The sequence below is a fragment of the Plodia interpunctella genome, chromosome Z (assembly GCF_027563975.2).
Source record: "Plodia interpunctella isolate USDA-ARS_2022_Savannah chromosome Z, ilPloInte3.2, whole genome shotgun sequence".
Classification (NCBI taxonomy): domain Eukaryota; kingdom Metazoa; phylum Arthropoda; class Insecta; order Lepidoptera; family Pyralidae; genus Plodia; species Plodia interpunctella.
The window spans coordinates 11,681,267-11,706,797 of NC_071324.2; the positions used below are offsets into that span (position 1 = coordinate 11,681,267).

At 34.7% G+C, this 25,531-nt stretch overlaps 1 protein-coding gene across 2 annotated transcripts; it reads right to left on the reverse strand.

Moving 5' to 3' along the window:
• Nucleotides 1–639: 639 nt before the first annotated feature.
• LOC128683188 (transmembrane channel-like protein) lies at nucleotides 640–24,162 on the reverse strand. 2 transcript variants are annotated; one of them, XM_053768509.2, is made up of 15 exons: nucleotides 23,973–24,162; nucleotides 20,705–20,788; nucleotides 12,232–12,358; nucleotides 10,006–10,171; nucleotides 9,163–9,258; nucleotides 8,397–8,541; nucleotides 7,272–7,376; nucleotides 6,533–6,721; nucleotides 5,896–6,122; nucleotides 5,033–5,224; nucleotides 4,442–4,690; nucleotides 2,819–4,163; nucleotides 1,879–2,475; nucleotides 1,566–1,782; nucleotides 640–1,437 (listed from the first exon to the last, which is right to left on the reverse strand). In XM_053768509.2, exons 1-15 carry the CDS (start codon nucleotides 23,979–23,981, stop codon nucleotides 686–688), a joined length of 4,500 nt encoding a protein of 1,499 aa, XP_053624484.1. In that variant the 5' UTR covers nucleotides 23,982–24,162; the 3' UTR covers nucleotides 640–685. The 2 variants fall into 2 exon arrangements, with proteins under 2 accessions (XP_053624484.1, XP_053624485.1); XM_053768510.2 differs by lacking the exon at nucleotides 9,163–9,258.
• Nucleotides 24,163–25,531: the final 1,369 nt, after the last annotated feature.

Sequence of the window (25,531 nt, forward strand, 5' to 3'; positions counted from 1 at the left end):
GCAATGGAATACATGCTGAAGAATATTAGACAGGGGTGTATTTCAAGTCCTCAAGCAGCGTTAGTTCCTTTTAATCGTCATATTTCCGTATTTTCCAGATTAAATATCTGCGTGTGCTCCACGCAATTGTGTAATCAGAGTTACAAATTATATCCTAAGTATAGCCTACTTTCTGTTTGCCTCATTTCTTTAAAATTTATTGGTTCATAAATAATAAGTATTATATTCTGACGTTTTAAATTAACTTCTGGCTTTTAGTCTTTCTCTAGGAGATTCAGTTGTTGTTTGTAAATGTTGTCTTTGCTAATAGTAATTTCTTTTTACTCGTCTCGTGCGATATTTACGAGAGCATATGTGGTGGTTCTATTGTAGGACGGAAACCACATTCCTCAACAACATCTGGATTAGATTAACCTTGTATAAAATTTATCAGTATCCTATATATTATTATACATATTATAAAACAAAATCTTCTGCCACATCTGTCTGTTCACAATAAACTCAATAACTACTGCATGGATTTTCATACGGTTCTCACCATTTCATAGTGTATTCCTGAGAAAGATTTAGGTGTATAATTTATTATGTGTTTAACCAACAGAAACTAAACAAAATAAAATGCAATAGAGTACATTCCTAATCTTTATTGACATTTACGCCTAAATAAATATACAATATATATGAATTACAATGAGTACTGGTATTTATGTCCATCTTCAGGTTTCATTTCCTTTGGAAGTTTTTGCTCGTTTATACTTTCAACGCTACTTTGTCTCCGTAAAGATTTTATATCAGAACTGTTTTTATTAATCTTTTCTAAGCAATCAGAAATCGTATCTTCATCAGTATCCTTTTTTTGATATGTTTTGTCTTTGGAATCGTTTTTAGACTGTAATAACTCTTCATCGCTTTCTGTTGCACTTATAGTAATTACAGGTATTACTGATCCAATAGAATCTGATTGTCTGGATTGATTACTTGATTCTGATGTTTGTTTTCTCCCAAGTTTCTTATCAACTTTTGATCCATGTTCAATAAAAAATACTTCAGAAGATGATGTAGCTGGTTTTGATTTTAAATGTTTGTCATGTACTGGTTGATCTACTTTTTGTTTCTCTAGTATTGCCTTCTTTTCTGTTCGATCATCAATAGTTTCCAATTTCACTTTGAGTCCTTTATCTTCAGTTTTAACTTTACTTTTTTCAATGTCGTCGGTCTTAAATTCTACACTATTCTTTTTCTTGATTGGTGTACTTTTGAAAACGATGTCTTTTATTGTCAGTACTTCTTTTGGTAAAGATTCGTGGAAATCGGTATCAGAATCATCATTATCATTTTTTGATACAGGTGACAAAATATTATTATCATTTACAGGCATTATATCAATGTCAGTTTTTTTGTCAACCGCCATTCCAACTATTTTTGCAAATATACCTCCTGGAAATTTAGTCATGGGGTAACAAATAAAGAGAGTGAAGGCGAATATGCCTTCACTCTTTTTACAATTACAGAAAGCATAATATTTTAATAAATTAACAAGTTTTTATTAATAAAATTACAAATACCTTTCTTTTTGATGACTTTTTGTGGCTCCATTGTACCATCACCAGTAATTGTTTTGTTTTCATCGGAATCAATAGACCTAAGAGGAAGTGACGGTAGAGCTTTTTTCCACCGAGAAAATGGTGTATTATCTACTGCTCCAGACCCAGCTCGCACTCTTGTGTCGGCAAGTTTGAACATTTTCCTTCTTTCTTCAGTTCTTTCACGCCGTAGTTGTGCCTGTAAATAAATATGTTTAATTTAGCAACTTTTATTCATTTTTCAACGTTATTATGTCGTGTATGTGTATATAGGTAGATAAAATAAAAGAAATACCTTCAAATCATTGTTGGCTTCTCTCAAAGAATTGGTCAGAGATATCAAGTAATAAATTATTAGTATGAGTAGAACTAATAAAGGTATCACTATAGCCGGCGATGTGATATATTCCATGGGAAAATTCAAGCTCTTTGGTAGAATTTTGTAGATATTATTTGTAAGTATATAATAAATTTTCTGATGCTCCGAGAAGGGCCCGCAATGCCACGACGGCTTGATCCAGACAATGGCGTAGCCGACGGGTAGAACACATAAAAATAACATGGTAAGCAGAAGCGCTAAATAAAAGTTATTACTTTTGGATACTCTGAAAACAACTTCATGAGGAACATTACAAGTCATCACAGCCCACGACCGCAAATACATCATAACCATCAACTTCACCACATTCAGGACAACGAGACCAGGAGAAAAGAACATTCCCATCCAAACCATTCCTTGGTTGTTTATAAGATGTAAAATATTTTCTGCAATCTTAAAGTCCCCATATTCAGGGAATTTTTTCTCTAAATCCCAACACCAACAGCGGTTCATGTATCTGACAAAAAGAGCTCGGAAGAAATCCATAAATAATGTACCCAGCAGCACAAACACCTGTAAGCATAATAAATGCAAATGAACATATTTACAGGTGATAGTAGATTGCATTTTGTCCCTAGATAAAGGCAGGTTCAGGCTTTAACCACGTTGGTTGAGAATCAACTTTATTACAAGAAAATAAGAATGAAATGTTGCTTTTTAAAATATTCCATATGTTTTATTATTCCATGGTTTCATCGTCGGTGATATTCTATAAATATATTTATGGATTCAACAATAGATTATTGTATTGATTTTTGATGTTTATTATCAGTAATGGATCTTAATTATTGTGTATGATGTTGACATCCATTGAAGATATTGATAAGATCAGGGACTAGCCAACATAACTACTTACCAAATCCATCATCGTCAGTTTTACTAGCTCTTGGCCAAACAAAGTCTCCCAACATAATTTTTCCAATTTTTTTTTAGTTTCGTCGGTCAAATTGTACATTTTTCGATTATGGCTGTCAAGATATACTATGTCCTTGATTTCATGCGTTTTATTCTCATTAACTTGATCTTTATACTTGCATGTTGTTCTGTAACATATTTTTGTTACTATTTTGCAATTTTCTATAACAAAAACTTGCGTTATGTTTTGATCATTGCAATTTAAAGAACAATTTAAATATTTTGGACAATTTGACATTTCGCTCAAGGTAGTTGAGTCAGTATTTGTGCTTGAATCGTAGTCTAACATGGGCGTTTCTTTTTCTAAATATGTTTTTGATAAATCTGGTGTTGGCGAGATTTCAGTAAGTGTAAATTCATGCATATCTATATCTTTAGATGTATAATCATTAAATGTAGTTTTGTGCAGGTTTGTAAGTGATTTATAACTTGAAGATTCAGTATAACGGTCTGTTGTGGTCGGCTCTTCCATCGTTTCACTATTATTTAACCAATCGTAATTTGTAGTATTGTTATAGAACAAATCACTTATCGTATCACTACTTGCTGTCCAATCATGCTTTATTTCACTACTTGTGGAATTTTGATCTATTGTTTGATCAGTAAAACTTTCTGTATTACTTGTATAGTCGTTGATGTTAGTAGTAGTTTCTTTGATTGTATTTATATTATTGTCTTCATTATTCAAAATGTTATCTGTAAAATCAGGGTTATAAACATAATCTCTAAAACTATTTGATTCACTTTCATTATTCGATAACGTGTTATTTATATTTTGAAGTTCAAAGTATTCATCGTATACTTCTAAGGTGGGATCATCGGATTCCTGAGTAGTGTTTGTTATACTGGCAATGTTTCTTAGTCTTTCCAATTGTTCTTGCATAAGTGATCTTCTAGTGGTTTGGATCAAATTTTCTGCCTCAGGTTGGTGATCAACAAATAACGTGTAATTTTTATTGAGTTCTTGCTTTCTTATTATTTTCAGATTTTCAGATGTATTGTTGTAAGGGTGTACAGTTACTACAGTGCCAGTATCAGGTATATTTTCAGTTACAGGTGATGTCATTTGAACAGAAAACATGTCCTTACAAATTTCACATGCTACCATTTCTTCATAGCACGATGTCGGTAAATGTAACATAGGGTCGATTATGCTGGAACTTATGTTCAGTTCTATACTATCGTTAATTGGTTTCAAAGCATTCAAATCTATACTCATTCCACCAATCTTCGTGAAAAGAGCAAATATCAGAGAATATAAATTGAGCAAATTTAGCAACATTATCCTAAAAAAGGAAATTACAAGAATTAATTTTATTAAAGAAATAATTCCTAGTTCAATAACTTTTACGATCACATTACTACTCCTTGCTAAGATATAACATTTTGCAAATATGGTGAACACAAATTAAGTGCAAATCATCATCATTTCAGGGCTGGCTCCAGGGAGCTAAATAAACGTATTGAAGATATAACTTTAAAATTTTGCTAAGTATTTCAATAGGTAACGGTGCAATAAGATATTTTAATAGAACCAATATTATTACTATTATAGCAAATCTACCTTGCAAGTTGTAGTCTCAGCTGTTTCCTTGGATGATAATGTTCGAAAAGACCAAGTAGCTCAAATAGAACAGGAAAGGTAATGGAGATAAGAGTGACGACTATTGTCGTCTCGTTCTCGCGCCACCAACTCCTGGCTTTGGGGCTGTCATCTGAACGAGAAACGACGGTGACTACGGCATAAGCAGACACAGCGAGGAGTACGATTACACATATGTTCACCACACCACGAAGAGATATAATACGCCAACTGCAATTTCGACAAAACGTTATGAAAAAAGTTTAGCAATACCTAATGAAAATATGCTGTGCAAAGTTACAAACATTAGTGTAATTAAAGTTTTTTTAGATGTTTCATCTATTTTGGAGCTAAAGCATATAAATAGATTTGTGTTAATTTTATAGATAAGCATTTAATAATGGAAAGTAATTAATCTTTTTGACAGTTCATTTCTATCGTGAACACTGTTGGCCCCATTATTTCGTTACAATATGGATACATAATTAGCTTATCTTAATGTATTATTTTATCATAATTTTGAGGTCATTGCAAGCGTTGGATGTTGTCATATATATTATTTGTTTCACGCACTTCCTCAAGTTCTTTTTCTTCTCAGCCTCCTCGAGCAAAGCCTCCTTAAACCCAAGGATGACTGAGGCGATCCTGTTGTGAGCTGTCTCAGCGTTACCGATCATGAAGTCCCAGCCGGTGAATAGCTTCCAGGAGAATATACATTCGTCCTCTTTCTCCGATAGTTTGGACATTCGAGAATTTTCTGCCATTCTATAAAAAAGTGAAAGTAGGTATGAACTTATTTTTCAGGTTACATACCTTATTTTCCAACTGGATGAAACGACTATATTACGAAGTCTATTTTTACAGCGATGTACAAAGACAAATAGTGTTTCGGTAATTTAACAATATAAAAATGTATGTACTTGCAAGTCGAGGGCAAATAAAGTTGACAGTTATAACTGTCCTCGACATTACGTAGCCATAGTGAAATTAATTTGGACTCAAAGCAAGAATACCAAGAATTAATACTAATAGATTCGACTTTTTTGACGATTCTGTTATACCGTATAACTAATTGTATTTCGTGGACTAACCCTTATCTTCGGTATATGTTTCAAACATCAATATTGTATTATAAAATATGGTAGCAGTGATGGCACTTGTGGAGATCTATATTTACATGACGTGAAAGAAACACGATTATAAATAGTCTCTCATAGGGGAGATTTTATCAGCCTTTATGAAATTAAACGCTACATCATCGTACAGGCGACATCAATAGGAGAAATGACATCAGGCAGTTTGTCATTTGACATCCTCAAAATTGTAAAGTTATTTTACGCTGATCTCCAGCCTTCTCGGCGTCACAGCGCCATATGCAACCGACTGCGGATGCTACTGCATGATAGAGAGATTAACTAAAATTAGGGATTACTAACTTTCTTAAAATAGCAACAAAACTGTAAATGTAGACCGCCAGTCCAGTCAGGAAGTATGCAAGTGGCATTGCATATTGGGGTCGCTCAATGTTGCTGTAATAACCATAGAAAATTGGAGAATATTTCAGAATCCCTTCAAATTCCCACAGCGTCAGCAAATTGGTAGCATTTTCTGTGTCTTGTACGACCTTCCTTTGTCCATCTTGCTTGGGATCTGCTGTTAAATACTGCAAAATATAATAGTAATCAGAATTTGTTTTAAATTTCTGTGAATACTCTGGCAGAACTGTGTAAAAAAAAAATGGGCGAAAAGATGGAATGATAATAAATTATTGCCAAATACACACACAGGTAAGTATTTAGTAGCTGTACGTATAAGTTATAATAATTCTGGAAGCCTCAAATGATAAATGTGAGATCAACTGTTACAAAATTACGAAGTGCTAGAAAATTAATGTTATTTTTGTAAATGGCCAATGAAATTTAGTGCAAAATAAACGTCTTAAAAAATGTATACGAGGAGGAGTATCTATCTATTATCGTTCGAAAGAGAGCAAATGTTAATAAATAGGGCTGTTTTGTCCTGCCCGTGTAACCTTATAAAGTAATGGTTAGGATACGATATGAAACAATTTACCTCAGGGACGATAACAAAGACCAATAAAATGAATCCTATGACTAGGTTAACCCAGAATAGCCAACGCAAGAAAGTGAAGTAGGAAGCGACTACGGAGCCAAAGTGCGACTCAATCTCCTTGATCCTGAGCTCCCAGGGGATCAGAAGGTTGGAAGTATTGGCCGCTTCCCGCTTCAGCTGCTGCCATTTCTGAAAAGGTGTTATACAAGTGTGGTAGTCTGGGGCGAAACAAAAACAACGAATGTGTCAGTTGAGTCTTCATTTGAACAGTTTAAAAAATCAAGCATTGCAGACTGCAACTGGAGATTCTTCTCGTAAGCGGCTAGAAACCTGTTTAATTCGAACCTGGTGGGGTTCAACAATAGAGTTTAGCAACTTTTGGCCGTATATAATACATGGAATTCTTCAGTATATGTAGTATATAATATACTAATTATTTGGTGTATGTTAGTAGGTATCTCAGTACTCAGTACCTACTAATTCCATGGGTTCTTGATAATTGTGACAAATAGCTAAAGAAGAAACAAGTTTATTAGTGTTTGTCAGGTATTTCGTAGTGAATATTGCACTTGTTCACTATTGCACTTCCACTTGCTTATTCAATGATATAATATCAGTCATAATCGTGGAACAGTGTTGTTGCATTGTCACCAATGAAATCCCACAGTGATATCAATGTTTCACTGTTCGTTGCAAATTTTGTCCAATAAGTTCGATGAAGGAATGGATGGACTCTTACCGAATTCAGCAGAATGCTGAATCTAGCATAGATGTCCTTTGTGCTCTTGGACTGCGCAAGTCGCTGCTGCAGCTGACCTTCGTGACGCTTTATGTAACCTTTAGCCTGTAATATAATGACAACTAAAACTAAAAAAACTCTTCCATCTTCGTGTATGCTTAGCATGGGTTTCACCTTTGATATTAATTTTAATATGCGCAGAAAATCTCACAGAATGTAGTAGATACAACATTTTGTCTAAAAGTCGGCGCGTCGGTTAAAGTCAACGTCAAATTTGACGGTGTAATTCATTATTAGTTTCATTCGTGACTGTGACGCTAGATTAGGCTGTGATTTAAGGACCTACTTGACATCAACGCTCTTTGGAAATGGGAATGCTATTGCCGATTACAGATTACCTTAGTTTACTTTGTTTATTTAGCGGTCCCCGAGACGTGGATACGTTTTCGTATCAAATTATTCCTTCATACTTAGGCAATCATTTTAATTAAAACGCAAATAAATGTCGTTTCTTGCTATTTCTTTTTAATAAATTTTTATAGCACCATTTTTAATGCAGTACGGCAAAATGGTAGATAGGTTATTGGGAAAAGCTATAACTCGATTTTAAGTAGGTACTTAAAACACAGTAGGTACTTAAGGCTACATAAAACACAGAGTCAATAAAACATTTTTACGACTAACTCTTGTCTCACTTGATCGTGTGGTGGGTGAGTGGTGGGAGGCGGTAGTTGTCCATTGTATCGACCTCGTCATCCACCCTAGTAAATAGAGAATTTACAATAGTAGTGTTTAGTTCCACCTTAAAATTGAACCACTACATATTCCTCGTGGATGATTAAGCCACGTAGCCTTGGCACCTGATAGGCTACAATGACATTCCCAAGGAAGGTTGACATCAGGCAGGCTGCTGGTTGTAATACTACAGTCGAATTTTCAAAACTCGAAAGTTTATTTTTCACACTGACCAAAGACTACGAGACGTCACAGCTCCGAATGTAAAAGGGAAAACACTGAGACGAGAGATAGAGAGAATTTAAACAAATTGTTCTATTTACAAAAGCGAACAAAGATGATTATTTGTAATTAAAAAGGTTTTATACAAATTCGAGGTACAAGTTGTACCTGGTGTACTATCTTCAGTTTTTTCCTCATCTCGAATGGTTCTTGCTTGACGTAGCTCAGGACCTCCTTGTGTATGTGAATGTTCTCGAAAATCTGCTCCTGTGTCACCACAGCTGATTGTATCTCCTCCATCGATATCGCGGTACTGTGGGCCAATCAAATCAGTATATTTATCTTAGTAATACATAACTAATTAGGATGCTTTGAGCACTTTGTGTGAGATCAATTCTTCTATTACGCATTATTATGATAGAATATGAATGATTAAAAATAAATTGCTGTTTAAACTAGAGTTTATTACCCTGAGTAATTTATTAGCAATAAAACTTCATGAGAAAGTCAATTTTCTTGTCGATGACGCTATCGAAGCTACGTTTGGTAAATCCAAAAGTCGCCAAAAATATGAATTGTTTTGAGTTAAATCTTTGGAAATGCTTTGTTATTTTTTCATTGAGGCACATCAAGGAGGCATCAACTCAAAACTTAGTCAATGCAATTTAAATTTTCGACGAATTTTTCATAATTTATTTCTCACACACATTCTTTCATGGATCCCTCGGCAGCCACCGAGCGAATTGATGAATTCATCGGTTTTGGTTTTTACTCATGATAATCACCCTAACACAGATAGAAAGAGGAAAGAGAGAAAGAGAATCATTAAACACGCAGACCATGTGATATGTCATTTCCTCGCAAACCAAGTCTGATTTTAAGTGATTTTTTGATATCGATTGTAATATAGTAATTTTTTATAAATGATACTTACGCCCCAGAAAACGTGATGGCCGAATCCCTCCGCTGCTGTTCGGGCAAGGGCGAGGAAGACCTTCTACCTTCACGAATCCTTCTCATACTGGCTAGCCTGTTGACGTCACCCTCAAATAAGTAAGCACTACGTAACTTACTGGTCCACCATCAACAACACAGAGAGCCCCTTTGTCTACGGTCAATAGTAAGATGAGAAATAAGTCCGTAAAGAATGATTTAAACTCAAAAAGTTGATAAGCAAAATGAAGTTGTGATTTAAGTGAAATTAAAATTAATGCTTACCTGGAATTTGATGTCGTGCTCTGCGGCGGAGCTACCATTTTAAAAACGTATCAATATAGGTACTGTTGGTTTTTAAGGAATATTCACTATCTGTCAAAAATTTATTCTGCAAATCTATTCTGAGGTCTTTTTGTACTCTGTATTATATCTGAACTGGCACGTGTACAAGAAACATAGTGCTGACAGATACTGAATATCTATCTGTCTTCTTAAAAACAAACATTTTCACGTTTCACTTCGCCGTCTGCATCATTCGAAGGGATAAATATAAGAAATACACACACTTCGGAGCTGATGGTGAAGACAAATGTCCTCCTCAGCAGAAAAAGTGTCGACGACCAGATCTTGCGGGATCTTCTCACGATAACATTTCTGACTTAGAACAGAGCACATATACGCAACGAAGATACTCACATTCCTTCTCAGTGAAGACAGATGACCTTCATCACACCTCAGTCAGGAAAAGTGACGATGTTCATCGCTACCAGCTCATGTCAGATTTTTTAACGCTGATCTGTCGCTGATGCGTGTCGTTCATGTCCTCCGAGTAAATACTCACTCTCCGGAGCTGGTGGTGAAGACAGAGGACCTTCGGCGCACTTCTTCAGCCAAGAATGGTGACGATGGTCTGCGCGACCGGCCCTTGCGTGATCTTCTCACGCTGGCGCGCCGCTGACGCAGCACGGCGCTCAGACTCGCCGAGTAGTCTTCGTCGTCCGAAAACTCTGATTGGCCAAAATATAAGCTGATCATGAATCACTACATTCTATAAAGTCTCTTCCCGCTGTCTGTCTGTCCTTAATATACGTTTATGATCTGCTCCTATATAAACTTAAATCTTTAAAACCACGCAACGCATTTTGATGTGGGTTATTTTAATAGATAATGTGATTGCTGAGGAGGGTTAGGTGTATAATTTGTTATAGTTTTATCCGAGCGAGTACGAACAGGCTGCGTATCAGACAAACACACCGATTTAAGATAGTATAAATGATATTATCAGCTAATTATAGAGAGTAAAAAAAACTGACTGCTGAGATATAAACATAGAATATGTACAATATACTTAAATTACAATACGAATGTAACTCTGGTGGAATTTCATTGACTACAAGTTACAGACCATATAACTACAAGTACCTACTTTACTGAATAAGAACTTAACCGTCTTCCAACACATAAAATCAAAAAACAAAAATGTACTTGATTTCGCACCATCTTGAAACAGACAGTTATTAAAATGAAACTATATTTTACTATTAGATGTTGCCCGGGGCTTCGCTTTTCGCTCGAATTTTAAGATAAAGTATAGCATATAGCAATCTTGGATAATGTACCTTTCTAATAGTGAAAGAATTTTTGAAATCGGTTCGGTAGTTTTGGACATTACCCGCCTCAAACATACAAACTCACAAAGTCACAAACGCTTACCTCTTTATATATAGATTCCGTAGACACGGTAATGATCGGAATTTTCATGCCCTAGTAGTGGCAGTGTGGCTATGTGCTTGTATTCGAGTCATAGATCAACAAAAAATAAAGAATATGGTTTGAGTGGAATTACGTGCCAATTATTTAAATTCAGATGCTAAATCAATAAGACCCTTACGACCCCTTACGGCCGACGCTCGTGTAAAACTCCATAATTAGTCTACACTATTAATAATAATAATAATATAAATATATTAGGACAAATCACACAGATTGAGCTAGCCCCAAAGTAAGTTCGAGACTTGTGTTATGGGATACTAACTCAACGATACTATATTTTATACATATATAGATAAACATTCAAGACCCAGGCCAATCAGAAATAGATCATTTTCCATCATGACGCGACCGGGGATCGAACCCGGGACCTCTCGGTTCAGTGGCAAAAACTTTACCACTGCGCCACCGAGGTCGTCTCTATTACATCAATAACTAGATAAAGTCGCTTTAACTAATTAGTTCATTAAAATATTCGCAAAGCACACAATACAGGAAACCCGTAATCGCGCATGTCATGTGGCAATTAGCAGCGCGAAAAATGACATGACATGATGTAACAACATCCAGTCTGATGGAAAACTGCTATGCATTGATTGCACTAAATATGTCCTACAAACATAGATTAAATATTACTAACATGTACGTTTCAACAGTCAAATAACAAGTTGGGATATGTAGGGTAGAATGATGAGTCACGAGATGGGTTGTCATGTGAAGTAGGTATAGTTAAGATTGTAAAAAATCTTAGAGCCCAGCGGCACGGTGGTCCAAATAGCTTACTAGATTTTCAGTAATAATTTTTATTTTATAAGCACTCGAGTAAGGCACACACTGGTATGTTACCTCAAAGCAATCAAATGGCGGACGGATAATCACAGTCGCTGAGCGTGTGTGGATTGAGGGTTAGACAAGCACAGGACAGGGAAGGGTCGCGTCCAAAAAGAGAGCCTAGTGCCCAGCAAGGGGTGGAAAGAAGCTGAAATGATGAATTCTGATTTCGCGAATAACCACAATCGAAAATGTTCAAACGGACAAGACAACATCCAAATCGAACATTTCCGATTCTGAATTAAAACATTTGATTAAAACATCGATTAAGGATCATGCCAATAAGCACGCGCTCTTGGGACATCACACGGTCCTAGCACAATGCGGTAGGCGTTCACACCGTGTGTCCAGCTTTCTGTACACGGCTCGGACACTATGGATTCTTATATATGAAAAGCTTTAAAAACAGGTGGTGGGAATCGAGTGTATCAGGATGCCCACATACCTGAGTGTGAGGTCTACTCACCGCCGGCGGAAGGCGAGAACTTGACTTCGTTGAGCCCCGACGAGGCCATGCTCCCAGGGTCCGCCCAGGTGACCGACAGGCGGTCCACCGACGGCTGCGGGGACGCAGGCCCGACCTCGTATGGGCCCTGCAGTTTTATTATTACAAAAATCGTAAATGAATAGTATAAATTACCTAGAAGAAATGTATTTCATCTTTATATACTATAAGTCCGCCTTTTTCACAATATTTATTTTTGCTTTTGCAATACCAAATAAACTGGTTAAGATCGGCTAATAAACACAGCGTAACGCTGTGTAGCCAACAGGAGACAGCGCCCTCATTCAGTTTATTGACTTTCTTCACAGACTGTACAACATATTACTGTAAATGGTGCAATGAAGGATTCATCTATCTCTATTTTTTTTACTAAATAATTAAGAAAGTACTTGGGCGACCGTAGGTTGGACTTGGGCGGTATTTTCTCCACAAGGAATTTTCCCAGACATGGAACCTAGCTGCACAGTCCGCGCAAAAAAATTAAATTTTAATTTATATAAATAAGATTTTAACCTGTGGGTGCTCGCAAACCCGGTCTGTGACTGTTATACGACATTTTAAATGCTAAAGGTAATTGTAAAAAAGTTGTGGCTATGGCTTTAGGATTTTCTCTCTATTCCAATGTTTGCGTTCGACGTGATGCGCGGCAAAACTGTCGGCGCGATATATGTTTATTTTGCACAGTCTGATTGAAAATGGTTATGTGTGGTGAGATGGCCTCCGAAAACAGGTATATTGCTAAAGTCCTACACACACTCTTGCTAAAGTCGGGGAAGCTGTGGGCAGAGCCCTGGGGGCTGTGTAAACAAGCCAAAAAGTTATATTGATTGCCATTACTATGTTGGGTCAAAATGGCGCGAGCTAGCTTTATATCAACCATCATTAAAAAAAAAACGTTATAACATTATTATTCTTACCAATATTATTAAATGATATTATAAAAGACAGACATTATTGAAAAGTTTTAAAATATTAAATTACCAGTTTATGCATTAGGGTTCTGTAAACACGTCACAATAAAAATTATCGCAATAAACTCATTTGCCAGATTTTAGAATTGTGTGACATGAAAGTGCACAAAATCAATTCTGTTGAAATGTCAAAAATAAAATGTTTACAAAAAATATTTCATACAAAAGAAAATGTGAAAGAAAGATTTTACAAAAAACACATCGTAAATTCGAATTAAGTAAATTTAAAAGTCATTCTATTACATTTCAAAGCTATTCAATTAACTTTTGCATATACCGCAAACTAGCGCTTTTTAATCAAACGACGATGTTTTAAATGAAATGTTAACTTTCATTCCAATTCCATTACTACAATATTCATTGGCTGTATGTTATTTTCAATTACTCATTGATACACGTGTTTATTTTGTATTATTTGCAGGATTCAAATCGCGAATTTCAGAGATTTATGAAAGTATTTTCATTATTTACGTTTTGGGTCACGGGGAGATTTTCGCATTAGGTATATTTTCCCATTGTTGTGTGAAGACTTTTACCAAACGACTTCTCTACCGATTTTTTTTGTTGGATAATATATTAAATAATAAATATAAAAATGGAACGCACCTATCGGAACGCTGCCGTTAGAAACTAAATTTTCCTGTAGCGCATTATTTTTTAAATATAAACTTTTTTAAAATGGTGGTGTCACAGAAATAATATTCGCGACTTTATTTTTATTTGTCCTCTGGTCAGTGTTGCGGCTAGTAGGACAATAGTTGAACTGTTAGAAGAAGGCGCGCGCCGAAGGAACGCCGCACACGTAACCATAAATCCCGCAATTTATGGCGTATACAAGTGATTTGCGTAGTGGAGGCCGCGCGGTCATTACGAGACACGACAATTTGGTGTTTTGTGAAGTGACCGCTACACTGAATTGATTTTGTTTAGGCAATTTACTAATTGTAATTATAAATATAATATTATTTAATAGAATTACAACTTAGTATGTTTTTTAACAATCACAATTGTTTCTAAAAATATTACAATAGCATTCTGTATCATGTCATGATATAGAAATAAAATAACGTTATTTTTATGTGATAATGATAACGGTTTTGTTAACTTTTCCAGTCCCTGTTCTGTTCAGTAACAATATAAAATAATTACATTTTCTCCATATCACAAGACATTTATGAAAGTCATGAAAAGAAAAAAAAAATACGTTTCAGTAAGAGTTGAACCTTATCCGATATTAGTAAATTATCGACTCCATTATTGAGAGGCGTGGTGAGAAATATATCTCTAACTTGGGTACAGTCATCTACAAAATCTATCTAAAAGATAGTTATGTGTTTTTCTTGATATTTAAGATTGTTTTCCTTTTACAAGTAAAAAAAAAAAAATATTTTAACTAGTTGTTCGCCACGAAATTCCTCGCACGACCTCGCGAACATAATATATTTTGGTGTGATTTTACAAAAATTAGAATATTTTAAAAACGATTTAACCTATTTGGATGCCCCACGAACTTAAAAATTCTATTGACGGGTTCTACATACCTTTTAAATTTCATCAAAATCAGACTTATCTCGTTACAAACATACATACACACAAAAATGTATTTTTGCCCCAAGTAAAATGATAGATCTCGCTTGCTCGGTCAATAATATTTTTCTTTTCGAGGTATCTCGTGATTTGGAAGCTTTTTTAGGCCAGAGGCTGAGCCTTGCAGTGCAGACTGGCAATGCTGCCAGCCTTTTAGTCACGCACTTGATGGGTTGTATAATTTAGTTTAGTTTATTTTTTTTCATTCATACAAGTCTGTAAATAATATATCACAAAAAACAGATATAATTTTAAATATTGTAATTAAAATTAAATTGAACAGATTGGTATACAAACTCATGTAACACGAGTAAGATTCGAACCTGGGACTTTTCGATCTCAGGCGGAAAGTCTTAACCACTGGGCCACCACAGCTACGGGCCTCAAAACTTTTATATTTATTTGCTAAGGAAAAAAACCGAAACATGTTAAATAGACTAGGAGAAAACAATACCCGCCACTCCCATTCGTAATTGCATTAAAAACATCAAGTTCTGAATGAATTGAGAACAAAATACACTATGCATTGTGTGTTATCTTCTTTAATATAACTTTTCTATTTGAAGGGGAGACCTTTGTTTGTATACAAACGGGCGTTATTATACTTCGTCATATATTTTTTTAGTTTAAAATCCATAATTGAGTTTGTCTGGCGGAGATTGCATTATGTCATGAAGTCTGCACATTATTAACTTAACGTATCGCCGGTGGGCCCTGAGTGACCCCTACATGTATTGCTTCCGCCTTTGTACATCCTTGTTTTCATTTTAATTACAAGCTTTTAACTTGCAATGTAACCAAGTTACGTCCTGTTCCTATGTCTATTCTTGTAAAATTAACATGCAACTAAATTTTGAAGCAGAATCTTAAACCGATGGAGCTGAAATTTTGTACACACGTTTAGTTTGGATGATAAGCAATAAGATCTGCTTAATGATGCACCCAAACGTGGAAACTCCTCAAGGTTAAATGCAATAAGATCTCTGACTCTGAAAACTTGTGTCAAACATGTCATTTAAATTGTAAAAACTTATTTTATTTACTTATATTAGTGCAATAAACTTTTTAAACAGTGCGATAATGTTTGAATAAACAAAATAAATAAATAATAAATATATAACATTCATATCATATCGTCATTTGAATACATAGCGGAGTGTACGTTGTAAAAAAATTCATTATGCTCCTGCTGCGACGCGCGGTCTTGATGCATTTTCAATTAACTAAGGACTTTGCGAAAATTTGTATCATCAAAGACAAAGACAAAGATTATTTGTTTGTAAAAACATGATTATTTTTTTTTTACAATGTACAGAACATATCAAAAAGGTTCATTTAATTTTAAGTACTTACTAAGGTTTCCGGAATTTATATTTTCACTACCCGCGTGCCTGCAATTTCATTCGCGTGTCGAAATTGATGTTAATTTTTACCTAAAACCTTTTGGTGACTAAACAATCATTGAATCTAAATTGTTTGTTCGATCAATTTTGCCACTGGCCTGATTTAAAATGTCACAAATAATATTATAAATGCGAAAGTGAATTTGTTGTTTGTTCCACCAATTTTCTCTGAATTTCTCATATACATAATATATATATAGTTTAGAATATGGAAAAGGACACTTTTCCGCGAAAAAGTATATTTAGTCTTGGTAATTCACACGGGTGAAGAATTTCTTGCGTAAGTATAAAATACACAAATGTATAAACGTGGAAATTGTGAGATAAAATATAGCCTATAGCAATCTTGGATAATGTACATTACTAATGGTGAAATATTTTTTTAAAATCAGTTCGGTAGTTTCGGCGATTACCCGTCTCGAAGATACAAACTCACAAACGCTTACTTCTTCATAATATAATAGTATCGATGAATTAGTGTAGATTTATTGTCCACACGTCCGTAAATAAGATTGAAACAGCCCATTTGATCATAGTATGGACATTAACGAGACTCCTTGTTAATTTTAGTGGCACCGCGCCCCGGCCCTCCGTGACAATTGGCCGTCTGTCTTTGCCAATGAACACCAATCGCATGCTGATTAGTTATTCCGAATAGGGCTGCCACTTTACAAGAAATAAAAAAAAATATTCATGATAAAAACTTGACAAAAGTTTCTCTTTAAATAATTGTAATAATCTTTATCCTAAATAATATTTTAAATGCGAAAGTACGTTTGTTTGTTCATGAATTGATCTTCTCACGAATCTCCGGTATTCTATTTTTCCTTAAAATTCTTAGGTTGGTTTAAAAATATCTTCCATTATAACCAATGATCGATAAAAAGGAAAAAAAATATATATTACAGCCTAATCTGTGGATTTCACCACATTTATACATATAATAAAACTGTAAGTGGGCTGTCTGTACATAGGAGATATTAAATAAAAATATTTATGGGGCCTATTTGGGACTAATAGAAATTTTTGTTTTTGACATTAGAAAAAATAACTGTTTTGACTACGTTGGAAAGTCATCAGAATATTACCTACAACATTAGAATAAAAATGTATATTTATAAAGTAACTAGCGCCCTCTCCAGATTTCGCTCGGAAAAAAACTATATTAAAAAAAAGCCTGGCCTATATTACTCCTATTAAAAAATAAAATAAAATAAATATATCAGGACAAATCACACAGATTGAGCTAGCCCCAAAGTAAGTTCGAGACTTGTGTTATGGGATACTAGCTCAACGATACTATATTTTATAATAAATACATATATAGATAAACATCCAAGACCCAGGCCAATCAGAAAAAGATCATTTTCCATCATGACCCGACCGGGGATCGAACCCGGAACCTCTCGGTTCAGAGGCAAGCACTTTACCACAGCGCCATTGAGGTCGTCATATCGTCAGTTGGTGTTTAATTTGAACAAAAAGTACTTATTAAATTTATTCATTACAAACAAGAAAACAATTCTTTTCTCTTTAATAATACAAATATACATTTGTACCTGTTCGTGCAAAAGAAAATATATTTTATTTCGACGTACATTCATAGGAAACCTACTCACTGTACCCATTAACCGTATTAATAGGTTGCAAAAGTGTAAAATGAAAAATTCTGTAAAAATCTAAAGCAACTTTATGAAGGTCTTCGTTACTTACTTGCTTTTGAAAGGCAACATTTTCCTCTAACATATTTTAAAATTGTATTGTTATTGTTTTGAACTAGATTTTATTCAGTAATGTTGGGTTTCTTATTTTGCCATCACTTTAAAATATTTTAAGTGTAACCTTTTAAGTTTTTAAGACTTGATAAGTAGGAATTTATTTTCCAATTGAACATATATAGATAGCTGTACTAATATTTCTTATTTTGCGATGTATATCTTCTTCGTTAATTTATAAGTTATTTTATAATATAGTTTAATTTTCAGTATAAAATGGTAATACAATTATTTTACGAAAAACAGGTACCTACTCACATGAACTTGTTTTTGCGAGTCAGGACAACGAAAGAGTTGGTGCAAACTGTTCATAAAAATCTCACAAATTCTATGTGAGTTTTCTGATGAACAGTTTGCTAAACTTTGTCAGATTCGGTATACATTGCTAGTTTTTCATTGCGATAAATAAAATCATTCATACTAACTACGTCATGTTCACGCATCGCATCGGCGTGTGTCAAGTTCGGCGACAGTGTGGAGCGGCCTTAACTTTTTTAAATTGGTATATATATATTTTTTACTTTTTTAAATACGTCACACTAAATTAGTCGAATTCCTAATGAGGTTAGACTTAACCGGGCTTTGGTATCTAATTAAGTTATCACGTGGTTAACGAGTACAAAATGAAGAAAAAAAATGTATTTCAAAACTGTTAATAGAGAATATTTTGAATTCGTAATATACGTGGAAAATTTAGTGCCGGTTGCATCAGGATGGAGTCTCGTTTAATTCCATACATACAGCCGCTGGGATTTCGGGATTTGGATAATCGGCTTATATCCAGCTAGTGAATCGCTAAATTTTCAATAATAGCTTACACAGACATATAGAAATTGGACAAAGCTTTTAGATAATGATGGTGTACGTTCTTGTCCATTTTTGTCATGTTCCTAACTAATAGTTTTATGTGTCGCTTATTTATGATTATATTAATTATGGCCCTGATTTTTACCTCAAATTTATAAGGTATATATATATAAAATAAAAAATTTAAGCCAATTTAATGTACGTTACATTTTGGTCTTGGACAATCTTTTCTCATACAAGCGTTGGTCGCAGTTAGAGAACGTTTACATCAGCTGTATCGGGTGGGTCAATTTGAAAGTATATTTCTTTTTAAGTCATAATGTAATTTCATGAAATCAATACGAATCGATCAGCTCCGAAATTATAATTTTGTTACTTTAAATTTTCAATTTAAATTCATTTATTTCATTGTGTGTGTGTTAAAGTTAGTTAATTACTAACGAAATATTAAAGTAATGAAAAAAAAAAGACGGTGATTAACCACTGAATGGCGCTGGTGTGTATTTATGTAAAAGTAGGTAACCAAACTATGTAAAAATTGACTAGACGCAAACAGAAACCCGAGAGGCGACCCTGAGCGCGCATTTCATTATCACCGCTCCCCACCACCAACCACCATTTGTATCATCCGTGTAATAATGAAGAAGTGATTTTAGAACTAAGGTCACTCGATACCGATCTGCAAACGAATTTAGAACGTTGTAATAATTATTGTTCTAATTTTAAATATTATATGGAATGAAATGTTTAAAAATATACATATTGCGGCGACAAAAAAATTATAAAAACCGATTGATTGTATGAATATATTATTTGTATATTGTAGGCGCTTGTTTAAAGTTTTATTACATAATTTTGTCTTTATGTGACGTCACAAGTAATCTAGTTCTACGTACATACTCAAATTAATTTAATTAAAAAATCTACTAAATAAATTAGTCACTCTAACAGGATTACTTTGAATATAGAACGTAATCCTAATTAATATTGTAAATGCGAAAGTAAGTTCGTTTTTACATCTACACGCTCTATCTACTCAACCAATCTTCTTGAAAATTTGTATGTAGTTTGAAGTATGAAGAAGGACATAGGGTATCTTAGGGGGAAGGGCAAAGCTAGTGTGATATATTTTATGACAAATCATTTCTTACTACTTCTTATTTCTTCTTTTTCCAGGTAAGGGCATGTTTTCATTGATGTTTTCATGATTGCGCTGCAACTTCCATCCGTTGACATCCGTTGACAACGTTGACATCCGTCAACGGATCAACGCAGAAGAACGTAGAAATTGTATCGAGGCAACGCGTGTAAATTTCAAACCCAACAACAAGGAAACAACGGAGCAAGACGGACAATGCTGTGTCGTCGATCCCTTCGGACCGGAATATTAGCATGCATTGTTGTACTCTGGTTTGAGGGGTGAGAGGGAGAGAGGCAGTGAAATTATACGGTACTGTTGAAACGGGCTCTAGGCCACAAAGTAGGCACGTGCGACACCCCTATTGTTGCTGGCATCCATACGCTTGATGGCCATTTCTCATCAGGTAAATAAAATAACACAGACAAATCACACAGACTCAGTTAGCCCCAAAGTAAGTACAAAACGCGTGTTCTGGAATACTAACTCAACGATACTAATAATCTATAACATACTAAAATATATAAACATACAAGATCCAGATCAATCTGAAAAAGATCTTTTTCCATATTGACTTGACCGGGGATCGACCCAGCTCCAGTGTAGCAGTCAAAATGGCCTTTAGGTCTGGTAGCGTGCGTACATGCATGCTTGGTAGTTTATAAAAGTTGTGTGCAAAGTGACTGCCATATCTGCTATGTCGAGTTACGTGCCAGATCACAAGTCATGTTTAGGACAAAATGCCAAACAAACCTGCGCCTGCGGTGTCAGCTCGGCCTTGGTGTCTATGGACAACCGGGACCGAGGTTCCAGCTTCAATATACCTTTCTCTTTCCCCTGCAACAGACATCAAAATATCAGATTATACATCATCAAAAACAAATGGTTTAATGCAATGGAAGAACGTGCCGTAAAACTCGGATAGGCCGGGCGTGCCGGGAACGTAATACCGGCTATTACTATCGGCAAACATTTCGCCAAATATTCGCGGTTTCGATGTACATTGTTGCTACTTTATACGGTAAATAAACTATGAAAACTATGAAATAATAAGATCATACACATGTACAAGTTATATATCACGTCAAGGACGCTGCTCCTCGTCAACGTACCCAAAACAAAAGGTGCGTATTTTTAATTATATAGAAAAGCATGTGAAAAGATGTTGTGTGAGGATTATGGGGAAATCTCGAGGGATTCAATAAATTATACTCTCTTGGTTTCGTTCGTCGTCTTACTTTTACAAATAAAAACGCGGTATTTTATGACATTGACAGCTGTCGTTAGACAGCATGACAGCTGTCATTGAGTCTATAATATACGTTACTATACTTTACGTTATTATACGTTCACTGTTTTATATCGATGCGTACACGAGTATGAGAATAGGAGAAAGTATGTGAGTGTTGTAACGTGGTACGTATTTGTATGTTTCGTGGTAGACCTTTCGATTCTTTGGCCGAAGAAGCCAAATATCACGGGGATAATAATGTTGATGAATATTTATTACTACAAAAGTCTTAAAAAATTATATTTTATGTCAATAATAACAACATATTTATTTTTATAATAAATAAATATTTTTATAACTGCTGATAACGATCGCTGTACTCTGACGGATGCCGTCGCGAATTAACGTACCTACGTTGTGTAGTTTGTATATGTGAGCTTTTTATTACAGCAAGGAAAACCAGCAATGTACGGTGAACGCGTCAAACTGTTTGCCGATAGTCTATCAGGGCTTCACATAAAATTATCATGTTTGCAGCAATAAATGCTCAATTATAGTTATTTGTTGTTTCGTTCACCGGAAGCAAATGATAGTCTATGAAAATTACTAATGCCGATGGGACCCCTTACCCCCTTAAGTACCTCTTAATTAAGGGGGTTCCCTTGGTTAAGGGATGGTTGTGACTTGTATAATGTATATTTGCTTTTACTAAGATTAGTATTTTTACTAATATCATAATATGAACTCTGAAATAAATATTTTTAATGTGAAAAGATAAAAAATAAAATGTATATAATGTCCCAAATAAAAAACACGTGCACAACGATGATGGTACAGTCAATAGCACATCAACCTATCCAAATTCATTGCAAACTCGCCGCTATTACAGCGCCATAGAGGTTCATACAGGGTAACTTGATGTACTGCCAAATACGTTGTACGTTATATTAAGAATACTTTCTAAGAATTCCATTAGACTGGAACTTGATTACCATCAACTGCCTACCTAAAAATATCGGGCCTTTTATAAATTCATAGAACTTATTTTGCTTCTCCTCCCGCGCAGATTGTAAAAGTTAATTAAAGGAAAAAGTTTTAATCTAGATATTTTTCCTATAGGTAGGCGAAGGGCTAACACCCTACCACTATTTAAACTCAACTCCATCAATTAACCCGTCACACAGCTAAACGTGGCTCTGTCTATCCCGCAAGGGATATAGACGTGATACTGTTAAAGTAATTAAACGCACATACAATTTGACAGTTCGACCATTATACTGTGTACTTGTCTCTTACAAAAATCTTAGTAATCCTCGGTTCATCACGTGGCTTCCTTGACTTTCATGCGGTTTTCAACAATAGATAGAGTGATTCCTGAGGAAGGTTTACGGGTAATATAATTTATTAAGTTTTTGCCCGAGCGAAGTTCGCGTAGTTTATATTGTTTTGAGTTTATATTTAGATTTGCATTTATTAAAATATCACCATCATTTCAGTATTTTCCGCCCACTGCTGAGCACTTTCTTCATAGTCGTATTCCTCATGGCTGAGGGTCGTGGTCATTACGTGGAATGAAACACACACAACAACTTTCTTGGCATTATTAATGGAGTGGTTTGCCATTGCCTTCTCCATTTCACACACAAACGTTAATAATAATCAACCAGTGTGCGGGTTTCCTCACGATGTTTTCCTTCACCGGAAGCAAGTGGTGGTCTATGAAAACTACTATACATGAGTCAGATTGGTATACAAACTCATGTGGCACGAGTAGGATTCGAACCTGGGACCTTTCGATCCACAGGCGAGCGTCTTAAACATTACACCACCTCTGCTGAGCATAGCCTTTCTTGTTGCAGAAAAATCGTTTTCATGTTTATACTCGGAAAGTAGATTACAGTATGTTTAGGAAACCTGAATAAAATAGACACTATTATTGGCAATAACATACTCGATAGGAAGAGGCGTATATTTGGATTATTATCTGTTTCGTAACACCCTATTGCAGACCATACAGCCGACTGCACGTCAACTTACTCCTGGATCTTTGTGCCGCGGTAATAGGGACCGCCCGTGTTTACTATCAATTAATTTAGGTTGATGTAATGTCGACTGTACAAAAGTAATACCATTCACCTGTGCCTTACATCAAGTTACTCTGCAACAGTAAATGAATCAATGGAATGTCCATTCCATTTATTTTATTCCATTTAGTTTTCAGTGCGTCCGCACTGAGCTCTTAATGGAATAATGCAATGTCAAACCTAGGTTTAAATGCATTCGTTTGCAACATGTGACAGGTAGGCGAGCATGCATGATTATTAAACAGAGAGAAAAGATAAACCATGCCCTATTAGATTTATCTAATACCATATTGAAATGAGGTTAGGACAGGAACAAATAAATCTATCCCTTTTCGAGAAACATGCACATCGATTGTTAAAAGTAAAGTGTGTAAGTATTTAAGTAAGTAAAGTGGTGTTACAACGTGAAACTTGACGTGATTTAGCCCATTTACAGTAATATTTTTACGAAAAATGTGGACACGAGCTTCAAATTAGCATCACTGATGGCATCTGGGGATTTCTCAAATTAAGTATATATATATACGCGTTAACTTAAACTTAATAATAAATCTTCACTTAATCACTAAATCCTACAAGATATTTTATTGGAAATAAACAGAAATGTATTAATATAATTCCGTTTAAATTACATATTTGTGAAATTAATGAAAAGTAATGTTTTTTTTTTCTATGTACAATGGTGTAAAATGAATAAAGAACTAACCTTATCCATGTCGTGAACTATCTGGTCTGACTATCCGAGGTAGACTCCAGCAGGCTTGCGTGGCCGATGACAGGTCACCAGGGAAGTGACACAACTCCAATTATACACGTTTTCCTCCAGATTATTCAAAATATTCACCTTCAAGCTTTTATCATGATTAAATTTTGTACACTTTAATTCGTTTTATGACTCCGCTGAAAGTTAAGTGATTCATTTTAATTTATGGTCATACGTGGACTGCATGGTACTAGACTGTAGGTCGTAACCTCGTATCACTTACGTCATGAATAATATATACAATAATTGTCTTGAAAGCTTCTATTACATAATATATATTTGATCTTAGAAATTTCAAGGGAGTGAATTTTTTAACATGACTGTCCCAAAAACGTGTCCGGTGCTTCAATTTGGTAAATTTGTTTTGTTTATTTTTTATCATAGGAAAAGTTGGCTCACTGTAATCTACTGAGAACATTTTTAAAACTTAAAAAAAAAAACAATTGTTATGAAAAAGGCAAACAATCGTAATATCTATATATTTTCATTGACATATATATATACACTTCAATGACCTAATTAATATTTTAAATCACGAAAATACCAGTAATGGGCCAAGTGTAATATAAAATTGAAATAACGAAAGAATGTAGTTCGAGTAACAGTGAATTTTTTAAATTAATTTTTGCAATTTTGCACTTATTCACTTTTACCTTAGGAGTTCAGTAATTAGTGAGTGGAAAGCAAAGGTGGGTTGTTAAAAGGGGTGAGACAGAGCGGGTTGGCTTACAGACCATCCATTAGAATAAAATACAACATATTTTTCTGTAACAGCATCAGCCCAGCATCATGGACAGACAATGCAATTAAATATGGAATAATACTTTATTGATCTTGTAATTTTTCAATTAGTATATAATTTGAATAATTTATTATAATGTAATTCCTAGCTGGGTAAAGTCAACATTTGCCAAAAATGATTATTTAATTAATTTTCACGTAAATGTATTTGAGGCTAAATATATTCTTCGTATGTCTATACATATTTGAGGCTAAATTAAATATTCTTCGTATTCGTAAAACCTCTTAGGAAAAGTAATTCGTGATGTCAATCCACGCTAAAAATATTTACTGCTAAGTCGACTTCGATATCTAAAACTAGGGATGTATTATATTCCTAAAAAGTTTTACATAAGACGTACGAAGAATGTACTTAATTAAGCCCCAATCGCTTGTAGCTTGTAATAATTTGTGGTAAATTTTGACTATGCCCAGCTAATGAATTTACAAACATTACACAACATAAAACTTCGGAAATTTGACATATCAATTAATTTTAATGGATGCGGTTATGTGATATTATCAGTGGGTACGGACCAAAACGTTACCTAAGCGCCTGCAGTCCCTATAGATACCTAGAAGGAATGGTGTTTTGTGAACTAAAGATAAAGATAACTAGAATGAATGGTGTTTTGTGAACTAAAGATAAAGATAACTAGAAGGAATGGTGTTTTGTGAACTAAAGATAAAGATACCTAGAAGGAATGGTGTTTTGTGAACTA

What these genes read in the sequence shown, in the direction of transcription:
- LOC128683188 (XM_053768509.2), bottom strand. An exon ending in TCTTTGTTATCGTCCCTGAG is followed by an intron (nt 6,123 to 6,532) that starts GTAAATTGTTTC and finishes TATATTTTGCAG; the next exon opens with TATTTAACAGCAGATCCCAA. An exon ending in AAAAGTCATCAAAAAGAAAG is followed by an intron (nt 1,438 to 1,565) that starts GTATTTGTAATT and finishes CTAAATTTCCAG; the next exon opens with GAGGTATATTTGCAAAAATA.